The sequence below is a fragment of the Hypanus sabinus genome, chromosome 3, assembly GCF_030144855.1.
Source record: "Hypanus sabinus isolate sHypSab1 chromosome 3, sHypSab1.hap1, whole genome shotgun sequence".
Taxonomy (NCBI): domain Eukaryota; kingdom Metazoa; phylum Chordata; class Chondrichthyes; order Myliobatiformes; family Dasyatidae; genus Hypanus; species Hypanus sabinus.
The window spans coordinates 90,260,265-90,281,215 of record NC_082708.1 but is presented as its reverse complement, the minus strand read 5'-3'; the positions used below and the strand labels follow the sequence as shown (position 1 = coordinate 90,281,215).

At 42.1% G+C, this 20,951-nt stretch overlaps 1 protein-coding gene across 1 annotated transcript in view; it reads right to left on the bottom strand.

Moving 5' to 3' along the window:
- The window catches only part of myo16 (myosin XVI), a 502,924-nt gene that overhangs the window by 466,447 nt on the left and 15,526 nt on the right, over positions 1–20,951 (bottom strand). The window contains exon 2 of the mRNA XM_059963452.1: positions 6,311–6,381. Within this exon, the coding sequence (XP_059819435.1) occupies positions 6,311–6,381 (71 nt within the window). The remainder of the gene's footprint in view (positions 1–6,310; positions 6,382–20,951) is intronic.

Below are 20,951 nucleotides of genomic sequence, written 5' to 3'. Positions count from 1 at the left end.
ACACCCTGATGGTATGTTGCCTCCCTGTGCCAGGGTAAGGGATGTCTCATATCCAGTCTTATGGCATTCTAAAAGAGGAGTGTAAGCAGCCAGAACTCTTGGTACGTATGGGCACCAAGGGCATAAGTAGGAAAATCGAGGAGCTCCTAAAGAAGGATTTTAGGGAGCTAAGTAAGAATAGGATGATAGGTAGATGAATGTGTGGCTAAGGAACTGGTGCAGGGGGGAAGGGTTTCAGCTTTCTGGATCATTGGGATCTCTTCTAGGAAGGTACAACCTGTACAAAAGGGACGGATTACATCTAAATTTGAGGGAGAGAAGTACAGGTTTCCCCTGCTAACCGACAGTAGTGCATTCCTATGAAACAGTTTGTAAGCTGAAATGTTGTAAGGTGAAGAAGCAATTACCATTAAGTTATAAGGGAAAATTTTTGAGCGTTGCCAGACCCAAAAAATAACCTACCAAATCAAACCAAATAACACATCAAACCTAAAATAACACTAACATATAGTAAAAGCAGGAATGATATAAATATACAGCCTATATAAAGTAGTAATATTGTATGTATGGTGTAGTTTCACTTATCAAAATTGGGAAGACAGTGAGCTAAAATTGATTTGGCACGTACACGCATGTGCAAACAACTACCCGCACAAGTCTTCATGGTCATTAGAGTCTTTCTCAGGGTAAACACACGATTAAAGCAGGCATTTTTTTTTCATAAAAGTGAAAATCCGCTTTGGTTAGCGAAAACAGGTACTAATGTAGGCCTTTCATAACAGCGAGCTTTCGTAAAGGGAACGTTCGAAAATCGGGGGGGGGGGGGGGGGTGGTCACCTGTATCCTTTTGGGCAGGTTTCCTAGAGCTGTTTGGGAGGGATGAAACTAGTTAGGTAGCAGGGTAGGAACGAGAATGATAGTGTTGAGTGTTACAGCTTGGCATCTGTGGCATTGTGGGCATCACTGAATCATGGCTGATAGAAGATTGTAACTCGGAGCTTAATGTCCAGAGATACACACTTTATTAAAAGGACAGGCACATCAGCAGAGATGGTGGCATGGCTCTGTTGGTAAAAAATTAAATCAAATCATCAGAAAGAAGTGACATATGGTCCCAGTGTCAACGAGTTAATCCATTGTGGGTAGAGTTAAAGAACTGCAAAGATAAAAAGACCGTGATGGGAGTTGCATACAGTCCCTCAAACAGTAGTAAAGATGTGGTCTCAAATTACAATGGGAGATAGAAAATGCATATCAAATGGGCAAGGTTATGATAGTCATGTGGGATTTCAAGGTGCAGGTAGCTCAGAAAAGTCAGGTTGGTGTTGGATCCTATGAGCGGGAATTTCTAGAATGCCTACAAGATGGCTTTTCGGAGCAGCTTGTGACTGAGCCCAGTAGGAGCTCAACCCAGCTAATCTGGATTGGGTGTCGCGTAATGAACTGGAATTAATTAGAGCTTAAGTTAAAGGAGCCTTTGGGGTCAGTCGTCATAATGTGACAGAATTTATCCTGCAGTTTGAGAAGGAGAAACTAAAGTCAGATGCATCAGAATTACAGTCAAATAAAGTGAATTACAGAGGCATGAGAGAGGAGCTGGCCAGAATTGATAGGAAAGGAACACCAGAAGGAACGACGGCAGAGCTGCATTGACTGGAATTTCTGGGTGAAGTTTGGAATGTGCAGGACAGATACATCCCATACATCCCAAACAAGTATTCTAACGGAAAGATGACAAAATCTTGGCTGAGACGGGAAGTGAAAAGCAACATAAAATCAAAAGAGAGGGCATATAATGCAGCAAAAAATTAGTGGGAAGTAAGAGGATTGGGAAGCTTTGAAAATCCAGAAGGAGGCAATGAGAAAAGTCATTAAGAAAGATAAGTTGGAATACAAAACTAGGCCAATAATATTAAAGAAAATACCAAAGGTTTCTACAGATACATAAGGTGCAAACTTAGATGTGAAACTGAATATCAGACCACTGGAAAATGTTGCTGGAGCAGTAGTAATGGGGGAACAAGGAAATGGCAGAAGAATTGAATAAGTACTTAGCATCAGTCGTCACTGTGGAAGTATCATGGAAGTTCTTGAGTGTGAGGGATCTGAAGTATATGAAGTTGTCATTACTAGGGAGATGGCGCTTGAGAAACTAAGATCTGGGTAGATAAGTCACCTGGACCAGATGGTGTACACCCCAGGGTTCTGAAAGAAGTTGCAGAAGAGACTGTGGAGGCATTAGTGGAATCAATCGATTCTGGTATGGTTTCAATAAGACCATAAGACAAAGGAGCACATTTAGACCATTTGGCCCATCAAGCCCACTCCACCATTCCACCATTGCTGATCCCAGATCGCACTCAACCCTATACAAGCGCCTTCTCGCCGTATCTGTTGATGCCCTGACTAATCAGGAATCTATCAACTTTTGTTTTAAATATACCAACAGACTTGGCCTCTACCACAGTCTATGGCACAGCATTCCACAGAATCACTACACTCTGGCTAAAAATAAAATTTTTCCTTACCTTTATTCTAAAAGGTTGTCCTTCAATCTTGAGGCTGTGCCCTCTATTTCTAGATAGCCCCACCAGAGGAAACATCCACCCATCTTATCAAGTCCTTTCAGCCTTCAGTAGGTTTCAAGAAAATCTACCTACATTCTTCTAAATTCCAGTAAGTACAGGCCCAAAGCTGCCAAATGCTCCTCTCATATGTTAAATCTTTCATTATAGGAATCATCCCCGTGAACTTCCTTTGGAGTCTCTCCAATGACAGCACATCCTTTCTGAGATATGGGGTTAATCATCCAAGTGTGACAATACTTCAAGAGTGACCTGACTAGTGTCTTATAAAATCTCAGCAATATCTCCTTAATTTTATATTCTATTCCCCTTGAAGCAAATGCCAACATTACATTTGCTCTCTTTATCACAGACTCAACCTATAAATTAATCGTCTGGGAGTCCTAAGTCCCTCTGCACTTCCGATATTTGAATGTTTCCCACCATTTAGGTAATAGTCTGTACATTTTTTCTCTCACCAAAATCCATTATCATACACTTCCCAACACTGTAATCCATCTACCATGTTTTTGCCCATTCTTCCAATTTGCCTAAGTTCTACTGCAATCCTGCAATCCCTACCCCTCCATCTTTTTATGTGCCACCCACAAACTTTGCCACAAAGCCAATTCCATTATTGAAATCATCGACAAACAATGAGACAAGTATCAGCCCCAATACTGACCCCTGAGGAACACCACCAGGGGTCAGCCAACCAGAAAAGGTCCCCTTTATTCATGCTCACTGCCTCCTGCCTGTCCGCCATTCCGCTATCCATGTCAGTATCTTTCCTGTAATGCCATAGGATTGTATCTTGTTAAGCAGCATCATATATGGCACCTTATCAAATACCTCTGAAAATCCAAGTAAGTGATATCCACTGCCTCTCCTTTGTCCATCCTGCTTGTTACTTCCTCAAAGGGCTCTAACAGATTTGTCAGGTAAGATTTCTCTTTACATGATGATTTTGATGTATTTTATCATTAGTCTCCAAGTACCCGAAATCTCATCCTTAATAATAAACTCCCAATACTTTCCCAACCACTGAGGTTAGGCTAATTGGCCAATAATTTCCATTCTTTTGCCTTCCTTCCTTCTTAAAGAGTGGAGTGACATTTGCAATTTTCCAGTCCTCTGGGACCATGCCAGAATCAAGTGATTCTTGAAAGATCATGTCAAATGCATTTGTTATCTCTTCAGCAACCTCCCCAGGGCTCTGGGATGTAGTCCATCTGGTCCAGGTGACTTATCCACCTTAAGGCCTTTGAGTTTGCCTAGCACTTTTTCCGTTGTAGTAGCAATGGCATTCAGTCCTGCTCTCTGACACTCATGGACCCTTGGCACACTGCTAGTGTCTTCCAGAGTGAAGACCAATGCAAAGTACTCATTAAACTTATCTGTCATTTCTTCGTCCCCCATTATTACCTCACCAGCATAATTTTCCAGTGGTCCAATATCAACTTCACCTCCCTTTTACTGTGATTAATCAAAAAATCTTTTAGCTTTGGCCAATTATATAATTGGCTTGTTTTTAGTAGCCTTTTGTTGGATTTTTAAAGCTTCCCAATCATCCAATTTCCCAATCACTTTTGCTACATTATATACCCTTTCCTTGACTTTTATGCAGTCCTTAACTGCCATTGTCAGCCACAGGTGCCATTTGAGAACAACTTCTCTCTGGGACATATCTATCCTCTGCCTTGTGAACTATTCTGAGCAACTTCAACCACCTCTACTCTGCCATCATCCCTGCCAGAATCCTCCTCCAATCCACCTGGGCAAGCTCCTCCCTCATGCCTCTGTAATTCCCTTTATTCCATTGTGATACCGATGCATGTGACTTATGCTTCTCCCTCTTAAATTGAAGCCTGGAACTGCAGTATGGAGTATGGTTCCTGAGGAATGGAAAATTGCAAATGTCACTCCACTCTTCAAGAAGGGAGAGAGGCAGAAGAAAGGAAATTATAGGTTTGTTAGTCTGACCTCAGTGACTGGGAAGATGTTGGGATTGATTGTTAAGGATTGTTGGAGGCACATGATAAAGTAGGCCATAGTCAGCATGGTTTCCTCAAGGGAAAATCTTGCCTGACAGATCTGTTGGAATTCTTGAAGGAATAATAAGCAGGATAGATGAAGGAAAATCAGTTGATGTTCTTGTGCTTGGATTTTCAGAAGGCCTTTGACAAGGTGCCACATATGAAGCTGCTTGACAAGTTAAGAGCCCATGGTATTACAGGAAAGATACAAGTGTGGATAGATCATTGGCTGATTGGCAGGAGACAAAGAGTGGAGGTAAAAGAGTGTCCTTTTAGAATAGAAATGAGGAGGAACTTATTTTGCCAGAGAATTGTAAATCTGTGGAATTTGTTGCTATAAGTTGCTGTAGAGGCCAAGTCATTGGGTATACTTGGAGGGACTTTCGGGTTCCAATATTTAACTGTTGTTCATTCTTTGGGGAACTCCTCTGTTTTCGTGGACATTTGCAAAGACAAAGCATTTCAGGATGTATATTGTATACATTTTTCTGACATTAAATGTACCTTTGAAACCTTTGATATTTAAGACAGAGTTTGATAGATTTTTGATTAGTCAGGGCTTGAAGGGGTATGGGGAGAAGGCAGGAGATTAGGACTGAGAGGGAAAATAGATCAGCCATGAAGAAATAGTATGGCAGAGTCGTTGGGCCAATGGCCCAAATGGCCTCTGTCTACTCCAATATCTTAGGTTTACCATCTAAGTTGGAGGCTGATAGGTTAAGCCATGATGGTGGGGAGGGGGTATGATGTAAGAAGCTAGGAGGTGGTAAGTAAAAAAGGTGAAGGGATAGAGAAGAAGGAATTTGTTAGGAGAGGAGAATGGACCATAGGTAACAGGGAAGGAGGAAGGGCACCAGGGGGATTTGAAAGGCAGGTAAGCAGAAGAGAAGAGGGGACAGGGGGCCAGGGTAGGGAATTGAAAAAGACGGGATGGGAAGTGGAGGAAAATTGCTGGAATTTGGAGAAATCAGTGTTCAGGTTTGAGTCTGCCCAGATGGAATATGAAGCGTTTCTTCTCCAACCTGAGAGTGGCCTCATTGTGACAGTAAAGAAAGGCATGGGCCAACATATGTTCTGAACAGTGAATTATGTCTCATTCTCTGTCTTTACTGTAACCTTGTTCCCCTGGCTATTCTGCATACTAAACTTGCTCTCGCTGGCTGCTGCTTTATCCAATGACTTGTTCCTGTGTAGAATCGCACACTCCTGCTAATCCCATTTCACCCTCCTTTATGTAGTACAAGCGGATTTCCCTGCAAGGATATTAGTCCATCTCTGATTCAAATGAAACTCATCCCTCTTGCACATATTGCCTCATCAAATACATCTTGGGGACAGCCGGTCAATTCATTCTGCACTTCACATCCTCCCAGAGAAGACTAGATATGGGAGTAGGAGGGCAGGAACTCCCATTGCCTTTATGATCAATGGAAATGTTGAACCCTGCGCTAGAATTAGTGCTCAGATAAATTTGAAACATAATCAGAATCTACTGCTAAAATTGCCAAGTAAATACTCCTTTGTGCGTAATCAACATTTATGAAGTATCTTAACTAATTTAGCATACAACTGTTTGGATAATTTACTGCAATAGATTTTACATCTTGTTTCCCAGTCTCTGCCATCAGTAATCTGCATTGAAGGATTATTTTCATGTGTTAACCAAACTACTGCATTTATTACAGAATGGCACAAGATGGGTGTTCTTACCAGGTGCAGCAGTGAACCACCTGAGGAGATCAACGTGTTCGGGTCAGCACCATCCTTTAACAGCTTCAAAACTATAAAAATAAACAACATCTTAGCATAGAACAAAATATTTCTCACTAGTTCGCTTGGATTAAGAATGCAATTCATTGATCAATGTAATATTTTATCAGCGCACCCAATATGTATGTTCGAATCTTGATTCACGTTGTTACCTCATTTCAAAACTTTGCATCCTTCTCTGTTACAGCTGCTGGAATTTGCTGATTGTTGACATGATGTACAAAATATATGTTTCCACTTCAACTCTAATAAGCACCACAGAGGAGTGGCAAGAGAAAAAAAAAAGGAAAGGAGGAAATATCCGGATGAACTTCCCACTATTCAGGACACTTACAAAGACAGTGTGTAAAAAGGGCCCAAAGGATCATTGGGGACCTGAGTCACCGCAACCACAAACTGTTCCAGCTGCCACCATCTGGGAAACATAAAAGCCAGGACCAACAGGCTCTGGGACAGTTTCTTCCACCAGGCCATCAGACAGCTTAACTCATGCTGACACAACTGTATTTCTATGTTATGGTGACTATCCTGTTGTACATACTATTTATTATAAATTACTATAAATTGTACATTGCATATTTAGACGAAGATTGTTACTCCTCATGTACATGAAAAATGTAAGTAATAAAGTCAATTCAATTCAATTGAAATTTGACAGCAAGACACCATTTTAAAGAAACACCAAAAATATTCAGTAGTTGGAAGATGATGCTTTTAACAGAAAAGGTAAAAAGCCGGAGCTGGAACACACAGAGACTTCTCAAACATTTGTAGAAACTCCGTCTAGAGGCTTGCATATTAAACTTGTATAGAACTCAGCATTTCCAAGTGGCACTCAGATGTCTGGTCCCCATTTTGTTTACCCTTTCCTTCATTTTACACTGAACAAAATACACGCAATGCCTTTTCTGTTGATAAATTAGTTTAAAGCTTGAAACTGTGCCAGAGCCATTGACAACAAGCAAGTCAATGAAAAATGATAAATTATTGATTGTTCAAATATTTTGACATTAAGTCAAAAAGTAGCTGAATGTAAGATTGCAAAACTTATTTTTTAAAGCTGAAAACAATAACAGACATGTAGAGATTACATTTTCACCTACTTTAATTTAAATTCTGCTGCCTGCAAAATATTAACATTGATACTGAACAATGCCATTTGTTTGTCAGATTCACTGGTCTGAACAATTACACTAGTGATCTGGTAGACTGTAATAAATGGAATACTTAGGCATCATTACAAATCTTGGCAAATGGAAAAAAAGCACCTTTATTAGTGTAGGCCACAGCTTCTCCTCCACTCGCATTAGTTTATTGAAATATGTTAAAGACTTTAATTCTACCTTGCACTATATTTTGCTCAGCTTGTACTAAATTGTACTAAATTCATACCCTGGGTACAATTAACTGTAACTGCTTTTTGAACCCCAAGTCTACTAACAGGGAGTATTAAAAAGGACCACAGAAAAACATGACTGTATGTTGGGACAGCAACTAATTTAAAAACTATGCACAGGTTCACTTATCAGCAGGGAGACAGGGAAGCAGGTCTTGCTCCTTTGAACTGCAACATTCTGAGAGAGTGAGTAGGTAGGACATCCTCATGTCAGAGAACATCCAGAGGATGAAATGATGGGATGAGGGAGAAATAAAAAGAGAGAGAAGAAGGGGGGAGGTGGGAGAGTGCTAAGAGGGAGGTAGTGCTGAGAGGAGGGACTTGGAAGCTGTTAGAGAATAGTGCATTTAAGAGAAGGTAAGTAAACGAAGCTATGAGAGACATTTTGGACATGAGGTTCCTATGTCCATCAGTGTGTGCACAGAGTGTATCCTGTACAGTTAGAATGCTAGCTGATATCTACTTATCTTCATATGTGTGTGCTGGGTTAATCAGACCCAACTATTGGAGAGTCCAGAGATCTGGCAGTAATAAAGCCTAATTTATTATCATAAAACAGACAGCACAAATAAACCACAAAAAATCTTGTGCTACGTAGCAAGTCACAATGATTTCTGGGCTCATGTTTCTTCTAGGCATTGCTGTTGGTGTTGGGGGGATTCTGATTTCCAACTCGTGAAACCATCCTCGGATCTCAGGCTCTGATCAAAATCCTGGCCCCGGTTGGTCCAAAGGAAAGTCAAAAGAACAGCCCAATATTTCCACAAGCTTCCTAAGTACAGAGTCACCATGAGTCAGACAAACTCTTTCACCTTTCGTCCTCATGCCAGCAACACAGCCTGTTTTTTTTTCAAACACATCATGTGCTCATTAACACAGCATTCAGCATAAGTTCATACATCAGTTAGACATTTTAATTGTCTCTCTTTATTCGTTAGTCTCCCAATGTCTGGACACATAACATTGCTTGGGCTGGCAAAGTACATTAACGTTTATACATATAAGTGATGTCTGAATCCAGACAGGAATTTGTATGCCACAAGATCAGAATGACCTAAATAGTCTATGGCCTGACGGACATTTCATTAAATATATTATAAATATTACGCATTTCACCTGTCAGCTTAGAGACACGTAGAACTCTTCCTTCTGCTTAAAACAAAGAATACATATTATTATCCCTTGGATGATTAAAAATAATATTCTATGAGAAATTATACAGATCCAAGGATTACCTCACCATTCACATCATCCCTAAGGGGGCATTAATAACATGGATGATCAAGATTTACAAACACTACATTGTGATCGGGGATGCAAGAGTCAAATTACAATCCAAATGCTGGAAGAACTCAGCAGGACAGGCAGCATCTATGGGAAAGAGTAAACAGTTGATGTTTCAGGCTGACTAATTTGTTAAGTCATTTCCATAGTACTGCCTGACCTGCTGAGTTTCTCCAGCATTCTGTGTACATTGTTTTGGATTTCCAGCATCTGCAGTTTCTTGTTTCAAATTACAATCAATTCACCACTTTGATTTTTTCAAAGGAAAAAGTCATGAGGCCTGTCTCTAGGTTTACAATATTCCCTCACACATATAGACTTGCCATATTCCCAAATAGACAAATCACATAATCTATATCTTTTCCCAGAACAATAATATCATGTTCAATTATCACAAGGTTATCAGTGGCTTGTTGGGTCCGACATCCAACAAAGCACAAGACAATAACATGTAGATAGGCCTACAGGAGGAGAAGCTGTACTTGAACTGGTATTGGGAAATGAACCTGGTCGGGTGTCAGGTCTCTCGGTGGGAGAGTATTTTGGACATAGTGATCACAATTCTATCTCCTTTAACATAGCATTGGAGAGGGATAGGAACAGACAAATTAGGGAAACATTTAATTAGAGTAATGGGAAATATGAGCCTATCAGGCAGGAACTTCAAAGCATAAACTGGAAACAGATATTCTCAGGGAAACGTATGGAAGAAATCTGGCAAATGTTCAGGGCATATTTACATGAGGTTCTACACTGGTACGTTCCAATGAGACAGGGAAAGGATGATAGGCTACAGGAACAAAGGCTATTGTAAATCTAGTCAAGGAGAAAAGAAGAGTTTATGAAAGGTTCAAAAAACTAGTAATGATAGAGACCTGGAAGATTATAAGGCTAGCAGGAAGGAGCCTAAAGGGGCCATGAGAAGGCCTTGGTAAGCAGGATTAAGGAAAACCCCAAAGCATTCTACAAGTATGTGAAGAACAAGAGGATAAGATATGAGAGAATAGGACCAATCAAGTGTGACAGTGGTAAAGTGTGCATGGAACCAGAGGAGATAGCAATGATACTTAATGAGTACTTTGCTTCAATATTCACTGCGCTAAAGGACCTTGACAATTGTAAGGATGACTTGCAGCGGACTGAAAAGCTTGAGAATGTAGATATTAAGAAAGAGAATGTGCTGGAGCTTTTGGAAAGCATCAAGTTGGATAAGTCACCGGGACCAGATGGGATGGCTTCTGTGGGAAATCAGGAAGGAGATCGCTGAGCCTCTGGCGATGATCTTTGCATCATCAATGGGGACGAGAGAGGTTCCGGAGTATTGGAAGGTTGCAGATGTTGTTCATTTATTCAAGAAAGAGAGTAGGGATAGCCCAGGAGATTATAGGCCAGTGAGCCTTACTTCAGTGGTCAGTAAGTTGATGTAGAAGATCCTGAGAGGCAAGATTTATGAACATTTGGAGAGGTATAATATGATTAGGAATAGTTTAGCATGGCTTTGTCAAAGGCAGGTCAATTTTTTGAGGATGTGACTAAACACATTGATGAAGGAAGAGCAGTAGATGTGGTGTATATGGATTTCACCAAGGCATTTGATAAGGTACACCATGCAAGGCTTATTGAGAAAGTAAGGAGGCATGGGATCCAAGGGAATATCGCTTTGTGGATCCAGAACTGGCTTGCCCACAAAAGGTAAAGAGTAGTTGTAGACAGGTCATATTCTGCATGGAAGTCAGTGCCCAGTGGTGTTTGGCACAGCTGTGTGGGCCAAAGAGCCTGTACTGTGCTGTAGGTTTTCTATGTTTCTAGTACACATCCCATTATGGGCAGGAGCTCAGCAGGCAGCAACAATGGAAAAGAGGAAACAGCTGATGTTTCAGGCTGAGACCCTTCATCAATCCAGTTTACTCTTTTCCACAGATGCTGAGTTCCTCCAGCATTTTGTGTGTTGCTTTGGATTTCCAGCATCTGCAGATTACCACGTGTTCAAAGATTCATTTATTATCAAAGTACACAACTCTGAAATTCTTCTTCTCTGGGCAGCCATGAAACCAAGAAAGAAAGAAAGGTTGCATGATCATCAACCCCCCAAATCCCACCTCCCTGTAGAAAAAAAAATAAAATGGAACAGGCAGATGGATCCCCAAATCCTACACCCCCTCCCCCCACTGACCAGGAAAAAAAAAACACAGAATACGTAAAACTATAAGACCAATAAAAGTCCAAGCCCACCACTAAAACACAGAAAACCTGGACAACATTTTTTTTGCACGGGAGGAGGGATTTGGGGTTCAATGTGCCTGATCTATTTTGTTCAATTTTTGTGTGGCGAGGGGGATTTGAGGGTCGATGTGCCCGTTCAATCTTTGTTTCTTTTGTGTGTGGGAGAAGGGATTTAGGGTAAACATGCCTGATCCATTTTGCTTGTTTTTTTGTGGGGGAAGAGGGATTTGGGGGTTGTGAACACCGCCTCTGGATCCAGGACTCCGCTCAGAGATTGCAGGGTGCTGGGGCACCCGAATGATCTCCAAACTTCTGCATTCACCTCAATATTTCAATCTCTCTCATCACTTCAATCAGCAAAATGGAGTCAGACAGTGGCTCGTGCCCTGTCCCGTGGCCCACTGCTTTGAGGTTCGCGCACGCTGCCTCTGCCTCCTGTACTCTCTCGTGGACTGCAGAGTGATCTCCAAACAGCAAATGACAGGCTCCAACAGATCCAGAATCACATCCAAGATGGAAAAAAAACAAGCAAAAAAAACATAAAAGAAGTGAAAACCATGATTTAATAATCTATCCAGAAGATGTTGACCAAAGGAAGATTGTACACAGACTGGAAGAGCATAAGGGGAAGATCAGGTGGAGAGACCAAGACCAGGCATTGGTCCATAATGGGAAGATCAAAGTGGAGAGAGACGAGGAAAACCACATCTTTGTTTCAGTCTCTATCAAAGCCCGGTAGCAGGTAGGAAGCTGTTTCCCAAACTCAGCGTATCTGATGGCAGCATCAGGAAGCGTCTGGGACCAGAAACCTGGAGGCATATTCCTTCTTCCATACTTCTGCCACAGGCTTCAGATAGCCGTATCATCTTTGACAGAAACTTGCAGCTCAAATGGGAGGCCCTCTCAACAGCCTGACCCCATACAAAACTAAAGTTCTTTCTCGACACAGCATGCAAGGATCAGAGGAGCATAGTCAAATATGGTATGTGGCACTGCCAGGATCCCAAAAGCCCAGCAAAGTGTTGGATTTCTTGTCTTATCATAGGCGGTGCTATGTGTATAATTACATCACCTGTTCATGCTTGAACATAGACTGTGCTGAGTTGTGGAGTTGAGTCGTCCTAACACAATAAAAACATATCAGTGAACAGATTATTGAATTGAATTCAACTGACTTTATTTCTTACAAGGACAGTAGGGGTGGGAAGAGCCAGCCTTGGATAACTAAGGAAATAAAGGAAGGCATCAAACTAAAAGCTCATGTGTACAAAGTCGCCAAGAATAGTGGGAATCTGGAAGATCTGGAAAAAATTTAAAAAGCAACAAAGAACCACTAAGTGAGTAATAAAGAATGGGAAGAGAGTTTATGAAAATAAACTAGCACAAAATATAAAAACAGGTAGTAAAAGTTTTTTTTGTAATTATATAAACTGGAAAAAGGTGGCTAAAGTGAACATAGGTCATTTGGAGGACGAGAAGGGGAATTGATATTGAGTAATGAGGAAATGGCTGAGGCTTTGAATGACTATTTTGTGTCGGTCCTCACAGTGGAGGACACATCTAACAAACAGAGATGTTATGGATGTGATGGGAGGTGAGAACCTCGATACAATAGCTATCACTAAAGAGCTAGTGCTGAGCAAACTTGTGGGCATAAACATAGATAGGTCCCCTAGTCTTGATGCAGTGCATCCCAGGGTATTGAAAGAAATGGTAGAGGTTACAGCGGAGAATCTGGTGATACATTACCAAAATTCTCTGGACTCTGAGCAGCTCCTGGTAGAATGGAAGAAGGCAAATGTTATGCCACTGTTCAAAAATGGTGCAGGTGCAGCAGGCTAGCAAGAAGGCAAATGGAATAGTGGCCTTCATTGCTAGAAGGATTGAAATTAAGAGCAGGGAGGTTATGTTGCAACTGAATAAGGTACTGCTGTGGCGGCATCTGGAGTACTGCGCGCAGTTTTTGTCTCTTTACTTGAGGAAGGATATACTGGCTTTGGAGATGGTGTAGAGGAGGTTCACCAGAAGGGTTTAGACTATGAGGAGAGATTGAGTCGCCTGGGACTGTGCTCACTGGAATTCAGAAGGATGAGAGGAGATCTTTCAGAAACATATAAAATTATGAAGGACATAGATAAAATAGAGGCAAGAAAGTTGTTTCCATTGGTAGGTGAGACTAAAACTAGGGAACATAGCCTCAAGACTTGGGGGAGTGAACTTAGGAAGGAGATGAGGAGGAACAGCTTTTCCCAAAGAGTGGTGTATCTGTGGAATTCTCTGCCCAATGAAACAGTGGCGACTACCTCAGTAAATATATTTAAGACAAGGCTGGATAGATTTTTGCATTGTTGGGGAACTAAGGGTTATGGGGAAAAGGCAGGTGGGTGGAGATGAGTTCATGATCAGATCAGCCACGATTTTATTGAATGGCAGAAGAGGCTCAACGGGCCAGATGGCCTACTCCTCCTCCTATTTCTTATGTTCTTGTGATCTTACGAGGAGACCGAGGTGAGCAAGGCTCCTCTACCCCGTCATGTTAACCGATTTTTACTGCAGCACCATTGAGAATATCCTGACCAGTTGCAGCACCGTCTGGTATGGGATTTCCAAATCCCTGCAAAGTATTGCAAAGACTGCTGAGAGGAACTTTGGGGTCTCCCTTCTACCCATCTGAGATATTTCTCAGGAGCACTGCATTCGCAAAGCTCAGAGCCCCTCTCAGCCACCTCAGAACAAGCTGGAGGAACACAGCAGGTCGGGCAGCATCCGTGGAAATGAGCAGTCAACGTTTCCAGCCGAGACCCTTCATCAGGACTGAAGGAGGAGGGGGCAGGGGATGGGGGGAGGGTGGGGATGAGAAGGCTGGTTGGTGTCAGGTTAAAAACCAATCAGAGGAAAGATCAAAGGGTGACGGAGGGGAAACAGGGAGGGGATAGGCAGGGAAGGTGAAGAAGAAATGTAAGTTGAAAGCACTATGTAGTAGAAGAAGGCAGAGCCATGAGAGAGGTGATAAGCAACAGGAGGAGGAGGCAGAGTGAAAGTGGGATGGAGGAAGGGGCTGGAGACTACCCAGACGGTATATGAGGTGTTGCCCCTCCAACCTGAGTTTGGCCTCATCATGGCAGTAGAGGAGGCCATGTATGGACATATCTGAATGGGAATGTGAAGCAGAGTTGAAGTGGGTGGCAACTGGGAGATCCTCAATGAACATCAATGATGCTCTCACCCGCATCTCCTTCATTTTCTGCACTTTGGCCCTCACCCCATCCTCCCATCACCACAACAGGGACCAAGTTCCACTTGTCCTCACTTACCACCCCACCAGCCTCTGGATCCAGCATATTAACCTCCGCAACTTCCGCCACCTACAACAGGACCCCACCACTAAGGGCATCTTTCCCTCTCTACACCTCTCTGCTTTTCGCAGGGATCGTTCCCTCTGCGACTCCCTGGTCCACGCATCCCTCCCCACAGATCTCCCACTAGGCACTTACCCCTGCAAGCATAATTGCTACACCTGTCCCTACATCTCCTCTCTTACCACAATTCAGGGCCCCAAACACTCCTTCCAGATGAGGCAACACTTCACTTGTGCGTCTGTTGGGGTCATCTATTGCATCCAGTGCTCCCGGTGTGGCCTCCTCTACATCAGCGAGACCCGACACAGATTGGGGGACCGCTTCGTCAAGCACAACAGACACGATTTCCTTGTTGCCACACACTTAACTCTGCTTCACATTCCCTCTCCCTTCCCCCATCCCAGTTTCACTCTGTCTCCTCCTCCTGTTGCTTATCACCTCTCTCATGACTCTGCCTTCTTCTACTACACAGTGCTTTCACCTTACATTCCTTCTTCACCTTCCCTGCCTATACCATCCCTGCTTCCCCTCCCCCACTCCTTGATCTTTCCTCTGATTGGTTTTTAACCTGACACCCACCAGCCTTCTCTTTCCCACTCTCCCCCCATCTTCTTTATAGGGCCCCTGCCCCCTCCTCCTTCAGTCCTGAGAAGGGGCTCAGCCCGAAATGTTGCCTGCTCGTTTCCATGGATGCTGCCCAACCTGCTGAGTTCCTCCAGCTTGTTTGTACGTGTTGCTTTGATCACAGCATCTGCAGTGTACTTTGTGTTCAGAATAACTTTGACCCCCTACCATCAGGCAGGAGGAACTGTAGCATTGGGACAAAGACGGTTAGGATGGGAAACAGCTTCATTCCCACAGGCAGTGAGATGACTGAACTCCCTGCCACCAACCAGGTCTCATCAGTTATGAAGCACCAGAAGGATTATACTATTTACTTTTTTTTCCAATATAGTTTTACTGAAGGAATGACACAATACGGAATACATAATGGATTACATTTTCCTCCATTTTGCTTTTGTATCTTACCCCTAAAGAAACCTCCCCTCATTTGCCCTCCCTGAACATACCATAGCAGCTTTTGCCCAATATTCCTCAGCCAGAACCATACCAAGGTAATTCTCCCACCTCGTCTTAGTTTTGTTTAGATCCCAAAGACATCATCTGAGAGTATAGTACAGAGACCAGCCCTTTATTATTAAAGCTAACAGTGAGTTTTTCCCACAACATAACAGGTGGTAGATCAGGAAAGGAGGAAAATTTTTCCTTGACAAACTGGCAAAGCTGCAGGCATTTAAAAAAAATGATTATGCGGAAGGCCATATTTACTGCACAGGTTATCAAAACTATCAAATATATTATCAGTGTACAAATCCTTAATGCGCATAAGACCTTTCAAACCTCATTGTCTAAAAACTGAATCGAGTGTGGAGGGAAGAACTAGATGGTTTCTATGAATGGGACCCAAAACTGAAGCTGATGTGATCTTATAGTGGCAGCGAAATGATTAAAAATTTTGGGGGTGGAGAGCACAACTAGGCTAGATGTTAATTGAGAGGATTTCAATGGCAAGGAAGAATACACTAAAGCTGGGAGAGATGAAGAGTGGCAAGACTGTGTCTCAGGCAGGCACCAGTTTATATCTGGCTGGTGAAGCCAAAATAATATCTTTTGAATGTTCGATGCCCAGTAATAATGAATAAAGCTAGGAAGGCCCATTCCACCTACGTCACGATCTTTTGGAGACTGTGCTTATTAATCCTTGGGACCTTATTTTCCCAAATAAAGGAGGTTATAGCTTTGTCAACTTATTTGAAGAATAACTTGGGTAACAAAACTGGCAAGCACTGAAACGAATAAAGAAATCTGGGAAGTATAGTCATTTTCACTGATTGAATTTTCCCAGTTATAGTGAGGGGTAAGCTGCGCCATCTCTCAAAATCAGCCTTCATTTGGCTAACCTGAGGCCTGTAGTTAGCTTAAAACAGATGTAAAAGAGCGAGTAATGTTTATTCCTAGTGTACAAAACCATCTTGAAATAAAGGAAAAGGCAAAGATTCCTGTCAGATCTGTAGGGCCAAGTTATTAATGGGAAAGCATTTCCTTTTTTGAAGGTTCAGTTTATAGCCAGAGAAGGCTCCAAATTGACCTAATAATGGCACAATAGCAGGACTCTTACTTACAGGGTTGCTAACATAAAGTAAGAGGTTGTAAGCATATAGGGATACACGGTGCTCCATGTCCCCTCTCCTAATGCCTTGAAATAATGTAGTTGACTTAAGTGCAATAGAAAGTGACTCAATTACAATTGCCAAAAGAAGAGAGGACAATGGACAGCCTTGGCGAGTGCCACGTGTTAATGGGAAATAGACAGATCGAAAATAATTTGTCTGTAACCCAGGCTACAAATATTCTGCCAAATCCAAATCCAAATTTCTCCAAAACACTAAACAAAGATACCCACTCCACTCTATCAAACGCCTTCTCCGTGTCCAAGGAGATAACAACCTCCAGATTCGGAGAATCACTGGGTGAATAAACCACATCAGCCACTCGAAAGATATTAAGAATGGTGGTTTTTAACAAAACCTGTTTGATCATCTGAGATTATCTTGGGAAGGGAGCATTCTAAACAGCACACAAGCATTTTCACACCCTCATTCAAAGGTGAGATGGGGCGATATGATCCACATTGAGTCAGGTCCTTGTCCTTTTTAGGAAGAAGTGAAACAGATGCCTGTGAAAGAGTGGGGGGTAAGGAACCATTCTCCAAAGATTCCTGAAACACTTCTAGAAGAACTGGTATGAGCTTATCCATAAATTTCTTATAAAATTCTATCTGATAACCATCAGGACCTGGGGACTTACCACTCTGCATAGCCATAATGGCATTATTAACCTCTTTCTGCCCGATCTAAATTCTGGTTCAAGAGTCGATATTTCCAAATTATCTAAAAATGTTCTATATTTGTTATATCTAAGGGAAACTCTGAAGTATACAGAGAGGAATAAAAAGTTGCTAAGATGTTATTACCGTAAATTCCGGACTATAAGCTGCTACTTTTTTCCCCATGCTTTGAACACTGCAGCAACACTGTGGCCTATACTACGGTGTGGCTAATGCATGTTTTTTTTTCATGCCGCCAAAAACATTTTGCCTCGTAACAGTAGACCAATAAAATTGATGAGTAGTTCACAGAGGTCCAATGAAATTGTACGATAAATCAAGCGCACTTTCACAATTAAATTATTGTAAATCAGTCATTTGTACTCACCCTCATCAACATGGAAAACACTCGAAGAAAAGCATATGATGCAGCTTTTAAGTTAAAGGCGATCAATCTGGCAGTTGAAGAAGGAAATCAAGCTGCTGCACATAATCTTGGCATAAATGAATCGATGGTGAGACGGTGGAGACGCCAGCATGAAGAACTGAGTCAATGCAAAAAGACGACAAAAGCTTTCAGAGGTAATCATAGCAGATGGCCCGAACTTGAAAACTTTCTTGAAGACTGGGTTAACACACAGAGAGCAGGCGGCCGCGGTGTTTCCACCGTGCAGATCAGACTGAAGGTTAAAGCAAAATGAAAATCGAAGATTTTAGAGGTGGGCCATCGTGGTGTTTTAGATTTATGAGACGAAAAGGCCTGTCCGTCAGGGTACGCACGACTCTGTGTCAGCGGCTCCCTCCTGACCACGAGGAAAAACTTGCTAACTTCCGCACATTCACTCAAACAAAGATAGCGGAGAATTCCATCGGGCCAGATGATATCATAAATATGGATGAAGTACCTTTGACGTTTGACCTGCCTCTCACTCGGACTGTTAATAAAAAAGGTGACTCGTCCATCACACTGAAAACAAGTGGCCATGAGAGAACGCATTTTACTTGTGTTCTGAGCTGCACAGCATCCGGACTAAAGCTTCCACCGATGGTGATTTTTTAAGCGGCTGACAATGAAAGTTCAGTGAAAGCTGCCATCAAGAGTACAAACTCAATTCCAGCTGTGATTCCTGGGGGCACCACGAAGTATTTGCAGCCACTGGACATCAGCGTGAACCGGGCATTTAAAGTGGCGCTGCGCGTTGAGTGGGAGGCTTGGATGACGAGCGGCGAGAAATCCTTTACCAAAACAGGACGCATGAGAAGAACATCTTTAACTCAAGTCTGCCAGTGGATCCTAAATGCGTGGAGCCGTGTCACAACATCCACCATCACCAGCGGGTTTCGAAATGCTGGACTGCTGCGTGATGAAGAGGACCGCGTGTGCTCAAGTGAGAGCGACAACGAAGAGACTGAAGTGAATGACGAGATCCTGAGGTTTTATTCAATTCGGACACTGAAGGACTTTGATGGTTTTAGTGCGCAGGAGGAAGATGAAGAAGGCGATCAATAACTTTTCCTGGTAGGCTGCAGTATATATATTTTTTTTACCAGTCGTTAGGAGATATTGGAATGTTCGTGCACTGTTCAGTAAAAAAAGTATACGCAACGTAATTTGTGTGTTACCGATACTTATGTATATTTAAAAGTAGCTGTGTTACAGGCACTGTTCGAAAAAAAGCATTTGCAATATGTATTTGTTTATGTTACCATACAGATTTAATTAAAAGTTAAAAAATCCTCACGTGTAATATCTTGCTGTGTAAATATCTCATATTACAACGTGGGACACCTGCGGCTTAAAATCCGGTGCGGCTTGTACAAGTACAAAATTGATTTTCTTTCTAAAATTAGAGTGTGCCGCTTTTAATCAGGTGCGCTCTGTAGTCCGGAATCTACGGTAATCTCTTTTGGATTTTTGCTTGTCAAGTTTTGGTGAGTGTCTCTTATCTGGGGAAATAGTTGTGATGCAGCTAGATGCTTCAACTGATGAGCCATAAGCCGGCTTGCCTTTTCACCATATTCATAATAGAGGCTACGTGTCTTAAGAATTAATTGTTCTGATAGGTTTGTAGATAGAAGATTAAACATCGCTTGCAAATCAGCCCGGCTTTTATATAATTCCGCAGTGGGTGCCTCAGAATATTGCCAATCCAGGTCCAAAGTAGATTGCAATAACACTTGCATTTCTTTCCTATGTTCTTTATTGGCATGTGAAGTACAAGATATTTTTTGACTCCTCAAGTAAGCTTTTAAAGTTTCCTAAAGTAAAGAGTACAATACTGACTCAGTTTTATTAGTCTCGAAGAATGTGTCAATGTTAGCCGATATATAACTACAAAATTTCTCATTGAAAGCAAAAGGGGGCTAAGTCTTCAGAGGCCATTCTCTAATGTTTAAAGGGAAACACAGGTCCAGTTTCACAGGTGAGTGATCAGATATAACTATAGCAGTTTACTCAATTTGTCTAATCATTAGTATCAAGGAGCTATCTATAAAGAAATAGTCTAACATGGAATAGGAATGGTGAACATGAGAAAAGAAAGAGTATTGCCTAAGTGATGGATTCAAAAATCTCCAAGGATCCATATAACTATTTTGTTGCATAAAAATCGAGAAGGCCTTTGCCCTACCAGAACACGTTCCCCTAGAGCTAGACCTATCAAGCACTGGGTCAATAGCACAGTTCAAATCTTCTGAAAAGATTAGCTGGTGTGTATTCAGGTTAGGTATTAATAACCATATAACCATATACCAATTACAGCACGGAAACAGGCCATCTCGGCCCTTCTAGTCCATGCCGAACGCTTACTCTCACCTAGTCCCACTGGTCCGCACTCAGCACATAACCCTCCATTCCTTTCCTGTCCATGTACCTATCGCGTACCTATTAATGACAAAACCTTATTTGCAAAGTGGACGTCGTCCCAACTAGGGGCATAAACATTTACCAAACTGACAGGTATCTGAAAGAGAGATTCAGAGACTATAATAAAGTGACTATTAGGGTCACTGATTACATCAGATGGTGTAAACTGCTTTCTTTTGGTGATTAATATTGCCACCCCCCTGGATATACCATTAAAGCCAGAATGAAAAACCGGACTAATCCATGCTTTACGGATTAAAGCATGGATTATGGTCTTCCACTCTTAAATGTGTCTCTTGTAGAAATAGTATATCTGCTTTTAATTGTTTCAAATGAGAGAAAACATTAGTTCTTTTAACAGGACCATTGAGCCCCTTTACATCCAAGAAATAAACCTCACAGGGTGGCCTCCGTCAGCAGCACTCATGTTAACCACATCAGGAGACACACAGGGCCCACAATCCAAAACAGTGGGAGCTGCACACAATAACGCAAAATGAAAAGAAAGTCTGGCCAATCCGTAACACACAAGAGAATAAACTACCATTGTAATCCCCCAAAACACA